The 5731-nt window shown below is 56.8% G+C and overlaps 1 protein-coding gene across 1 annotated transcript in view; it reads right to left on the bottom strand.

Annotated features, from left to right (window-relative positions):
• Window positions 1–4185, bottom strand: part of IPO13 (importin 13) — a 27158-nt gene extending 22973 nt beyond the window's left edge. The window contains exon 1 of the mRNA XM_009884673.1: window positions 3455–4185. Coding sequence (XP_009882975.1) covers window positions 3455–4128 — 674 coding nt within the window. The 5' untranslated portion in view covers window positions 4129–4185. The remainder of the gene's footprint in view (window positions 1–3454) is intronic.
• Window positions 4186–5731: the final 1546 nt, after the last annotated feature.

The following is a 5731-nucleotide window of genomic DNA, read 5'->3' on the forward strand; positions in this document are numbered from 1 at the left end:
CAGTGACAGTTCCCCATGTATTTCCCTCCAGTGATTTGTGTTAGCCTCCCTGAGCAAGATTTGCTATCCTGGTATTTAGCAGCTGAGCAAAGGTTTCTTCTGTGAGTTTGTCCAGTCTCTTCTCAAAGCCCACTGAAATGCAGCATCCACAGCTCCCTCCATGAGACCAAGCACCTCTTCTGCCCTTCCCACAACCCTCCCAAACCACACCATGGTGCGGGGGACAACCAGCAGAGGGGAGATATGGGCAGCTCACACAGAACGATCTCATCCTTCCTAATCTAAAATCTGAGCCACGTCCTGATGAAAAAAACAACATATTAAAAACCTGCTTCTAATGGAGATCTTGGAAAATTCTTCTAGTGCAATTCCTCTTCAGGGATTCAGCACCAGGTGCCAAGACCAGGAAGGGATGGGCTGGACACCAAACAATCCCACCCAGACACCTGCGATCTGCCAGCTCCACCACTGCAGCAACACCCTGCTGTTTTCCGAGAGGCAGCTCAGTGTCCGATGCCCACGCTCTGTAACTCCCATGACGGGCACACACCATGTAGAGGTCCGTCTCGCCTCCAACACTACCCGCCAGGCTGCAGGAGCATGGCCAAGTGCTGCTGTGTGCCAGCTCTCCTCCTGCAGCACGCGCCGCTGAGCTCTCTGACCCGCTTAGCTGAGGGATAATCCTCAAACGAGATGGAAAATCCAGCCCAAGCCTCCTCTGCAAACGAGATGCAACAATACCACCATTCCCGCCTTCCTGCAACTCCAGAGCTTCCCACTGCCCCCAAGAGCACACAGAGGTGCTCCAGTTGCAAGCGCCTGGCCAAGCCTCCGAGGTTTCTTCTCAGGTCACTGTACATTACAGAGGAGCAGCGTCCAGACTCCAGCAACACCCGAGACACTCCCTCCTCTGGGTGCAAAGGACTCCCACCCGCCTGGCAGGGGAGATCAAATGCTTTGTGCCTACAAATCTCTGCTGCATCATCTCTAGTAACACCTCAGAGGCATGAAAGCCACCCGCTGCTGCTCGCAGGCAGGGAAAGGGAAGCCACCGGCACAAGCGACTTATCCAAGAGCGAGGCAGCGCCATGGCAAGGTGATCCTTGTCCAATGAGGTCCCACCTGCCCTCCACCTGGACACGGGTGGCTGCTCCCAGGGTGAGGAGCTGCAGAGTAAGAGATGCCTTGCAAAGTGGTGCTCTCCTGGGAAGATGACCCCCAAGCTACCTAACCCTCATGAGCCACCGAGCCTTCTGCTGATGGCGGAAGCATACCTGCATGATTGCCTCTGCAGCAATGTCAATGAAGCAAGCTGGGAAGGGGCGAGGAGGAAAGACACAGCATCCATAACACCCACGGGTACCCATGGGAAAGTGGGGAGCCCTAACACCAACCCTCTCACAGAGCGATGCCCTACAAAGCTCTGGAGAGCACCATGTCCACAGCCCAGCGCTGAGGATGCTCTGAGCATCCAAGGGCAGCGGGGAGCCAGGCCCCCACAGAAACAAAGGTGAGAGACCGTGGAGGAAGAGAGTGGCTGAAAAGCAGCGGGGATCTCCCAGACTGTCGAGAAAAGAGACAGAAAGGTCAGGAGACTCCCTGGGGGCTCAGGGAAGAGCTAGATCCGCTGTGGCTGAGCAACAAAGCCGGAGAGGCAGGACAGCTGGCACCAGGGGAAGTGGGAGGAGGGATGCAGGATGGAGGACACAAGGAACAAAGGGGAAGAGAGAGCCCACCGGGACCGGGAAGCGGCAGCTTCATGTGCTACCCTACTCCTGAAGCTACCCCGGATCTCAGCACCAAGCACAGTCCTGCTCCTCCCTGGAGTAGCCAACACCACACGCCGCCTGGCAGGACGGCCCTGTGACAATGCCACTGCTGTCCCCACGCCCTGGGAGTGGGGGCTGTGCCAGGATCACACACTGGGCAGCCTTTCAGGCCGGCTGCCCACCCTACCCTGGTCACTTCCCACAAGCCTGTGGACAGGAGGGTGCTCTGCTGCGGCTGATGATGCCTCCAGGGAGAGAAGGATGGAGAGCAAGTGCTGGTGACACTGACAGCAGCCAGTTTGGCAGGACCAAACAGGGCCAGAAACTGCTTGGCAGGGTCTGCACAGGAGCAGAGGGGAAACTGTTGTCAGCCGTGATTCTCACCAAAATTAACTTTGAAAGCTCAACAGAAAGCTCAGTTTTTTAATGCAGCTGAAGAACAGCGCTGCAGGGCCAGGCTCCTGCACACAGGTGGGGAATCACAGCCAAAGGACATCTGAAACTCGAGGGAAACGGAAAGGAGGAAGGCAGAGAATTCAACATTTCAGAACTGCAAGTCACCTTCTCTCACCTTCTCATTTTCTGTACCAAACCTGCTACAAGGGCTTGTGTCGGCCCACAGCCTTTGCCCAGTAAGAGGAAAAGCTGCGTGTGGTCATCTTCCAAACACCGGCAAATGAGGCAACCCCTCCCCACACCCAGCAATGCATCAAAATCCTGAGGGGTCCCTTTGCGCACCAGGACTTGCAGTCCCCAGATGTAACCACCTTGTCATCGAGAAGCCGGGGTCCCTTCAAGCTGAGAACCGCGTTGGTTGCAACTCTGAAGCCGAGGGGAGGACCAGGGCTCACACCTGCAACGGCAGCAGCATCCGCACCGCTGCAGAGGGTCAGAGCCTGCGTGCTGCACGGCAACGCACAGGGATGCACGGCAGCAGCAGCTCAGCTCAGCCTTCACCGAAAACCTCCTCTTTGAGGGAAGGTTGCTAAGCAGCCAGGAGGGGATGTGGCCACGGGCACCGGAGGAGATGTACTTTCCCTTCTGCAGGCATTGGTCCGGAGAGCTGATAGCAGCTCGGACAATGCAGCCAAGCAGACAAGCTCGGAGCCCCGCAGCACGGCACCAGCAGGACCTGCCCCAGCCCTGGCTCCCAGCTCAGCTGCTCCAGACGCAGCCATGGCCACAGACAAAGGACAAGTCCTTGGCTGACATGAGCTATTGGAGCCAGGAGGAGGGAGAAGACTGACAGGTCTGGTTTTATTATCTCTGCATCAAATCAGCTCCCTGGCTGGACCAGCAGCACAAGGCAGAGGGTCTCTGAACTCCCCCTCGCTGGAGCTGGGCAACAGCTCCCCAGTCAGGCGCCAAGGGTCTGACACTAGGAGCCAGATGGGACTGATGACCCTCTGCCTGAGAGCAGGAGGGTGGACATGGGCTGCAGCTGCTCCAGGACTACACGATCCCCACAAGTCAATCATGGTGCAAAGCCCTCCAGGACCAACTGTGTGAAACCAGGAGACTCCGGCTGCTTTTAACATCTCCCACTTCCAAGCCCTGTCATCATCCCCTCCAGGGCCGATGGCAGCTAGAAAAAACATGAGTTTTTTTCTCCCCACCCCATTCCCCCACCAATGCCCAGGAGCACCAGCCGGCAGCAAGCAGGGCGAGGGAAAGGCTGCCCTTACCTCTGGGCATCAGGCTGGGAAATGGCATTGACAACAGCCTCCACCGCTGTGTCAAAGAGCTCTGGGTCCTGTAGAGAGGTGAAAGCTGCCTGGATCAGGTTCTCGCAGTCCATCAGCGGGATCTCCAGCTGCACCCAGCTGGAGAAGCACTTCAACACCTTCTGCTTGATGAAACCCGGGGAGTCCTGCTGCTGCAGCAGCTGCTCCAGCAAAGGGAAGACAGAGCCGCACTCCTGCGCCAGGACGCTGCGTACCTGGCCCTTGCGGTACTGCGGCAGGCGACTGGTCTGAAACTCCTCAGGCAGCACCGTCAGCAGCTCCAGCAGCGCCAGGCACCGCGCTCGCCCGTCCACGTTGGAGTCCTCCGCCTGGAACATGCGTACCATGTCTGCCACCGCGCAGGGCCAAGCCTCCGGCATCATGCTGAGGGCCAGGGAGGCCAGCGCCACGCACAGCCGGGTCAGCACGATCTTGGAGCCGCTGGCGAAGCGCGTGATGTGAGTGAAGAGCTGTGACTTGAGGGTCTCATACTGGTCGGCTGGGATGTCATTCCAGTAACGGGAAATTTTAATGTGGAGAGCGCTGGCACCAAAGTACTGGATCTCAGGCACCTTGTCCATGTTGAGCAGCAGCCAGCTGAAGTGCCATGCCTGGGGAGATACCTGCGCCTGCATCAGCCATTTCTGAGCCAAGTTCTTGTTCTCGATGTTTGGGTCGTAATACAGCTGATGGAGAGCCTGGAAGAGAAAGGGAAGCGTCCTAGAGCAGCCGAGGAACGCAGCCGCAGATGGTCCCACCAGGGGAAGACTCACCGGCACGGAGCCCAGCGCCCGGGCTGCCCGCCAACCACTGCCCTGCAAAGCCGGCCCCCCTCCCCATATCAGCCTGCCTTAGCTGGCCTCCCTCCTTGGGCTCTCAGCGAAGTGAGAGCGATCTGGAAGTGGGCGAGGACCTGCAAAGCATTCTTCCCTTCCTCATCTCACGTAGCACTCTGGAAATTTCTTTTCCTTAGTCATCTCCCATTCTCACCTTCGCTCATGCCAAACCTGCCTGTTTCCCTGCTGATGCATCATCACCAGAGTGGGTGCAGGACCCCTCTGCAGCGCAAGGGCTATAAGGGACACAGCACACCCGCACTCCTGCCTTCCACCTGCACCCGCTCTCAGAAAGGAGCTGTGGATGCACCGGCTCCTGGAAAGCACGTGTGGCCCAAAGCTTGCATCTGGGAGTCCACGGAACGCAAGAGCCGCTGCAGGTACCTTTGTCTGTCAGGTTGTGCACAGCCCTGGAAACCCACAGTCACTAAGCTCAGGGATTAATCCCTCCTCAGAGTCCCTTTGAAGTATTCCCAAACCCGCCCAGTTACAGCTGGGCCAGGAGAGCTGGCATCTAACCCTGCCTCTGCCACCACCTCCTGGGACGGTCCAGGGCTGCTCACTCCGTCTCTCCATATGGAGAAGGAGAACATCACTTACCTGCTCCGACAGCTTTGGGAGATCTAGTTACTGCTTTGCAGAGCTCAGATCCACATGAACAGCCTCACACAAGCTGCAAGGCTTTATTTGCAGCGGAATATTATATAGATCTTAAGGGCAACATCAATTAATTACTTATCCTGAGTGGGTGCAACTGGTAACCAGTGATGCCCTCGCAACAGAGGGGAAAAGTAACTGCCCCTTGCCTGAACTCCATCTTCCAGCAGCAAGGTTTTCTGCCTGGCACAGCGCATTTCATTTCAAGTTGCTGACTGCGCGTGCCAGGAGCAAGGAAAAGCAATGGCATTTGTCAGGCTATCAGGCACCCGTCGCGCCCCACCATCAAATCAAAGGACGATTCCAGTAGGTGCAGCGGATTTTTTGTGTCCCTATCCTGGCTCCGGGTCTCGAATAGCCTCCTCCTCTTCTGTAAAAAGCTCTATGAAATTCTTGTGTGGCTCTTGTACCCAGGAGAGGATTTAAACCCTATTTTTAAGCGTGCAGAACTGGCAGCCTGGGGCACAGGAACGAGCTTCCCAAGCAAGCGCTTGTGCCTCCCACTGCTTCCCAGCACAAGACCAAAGAACAGGACAAAATGGCAGAAACCTTACAGACATGGCATTGCCTGGGCCACCATTTGAAACGCCTCTGTTCAAGACTTTGTGGCGGGGGGAAACGAGGATAACCTCCTTGTGAGAAAGAAAGAGGTTATGAAGTACGTCGTAGGAGACGGAGCCAACCGACACGGGCTGCAGAGGGACGGGCATCTGTCCCACTAAAAGATGTATCCTGACACAGAAAA

The sequence above is a fragment of the Charadrius vociferus genome, unplaced genomic scaffold (genome assembly GCF_000708025.1).
Source record: "Charadrius vociferus isolate BGI_N301 unplaced genomic scaffold, ASM70802v2 scaffold163, whole genome shotgun sequence".
Classification (NCBI taxonomy): Eukaryota; Metazoa; Chordata; class Aves; order Charadriiformes; family Charadriidae; genus Charadrius; species Charadrius vociferus.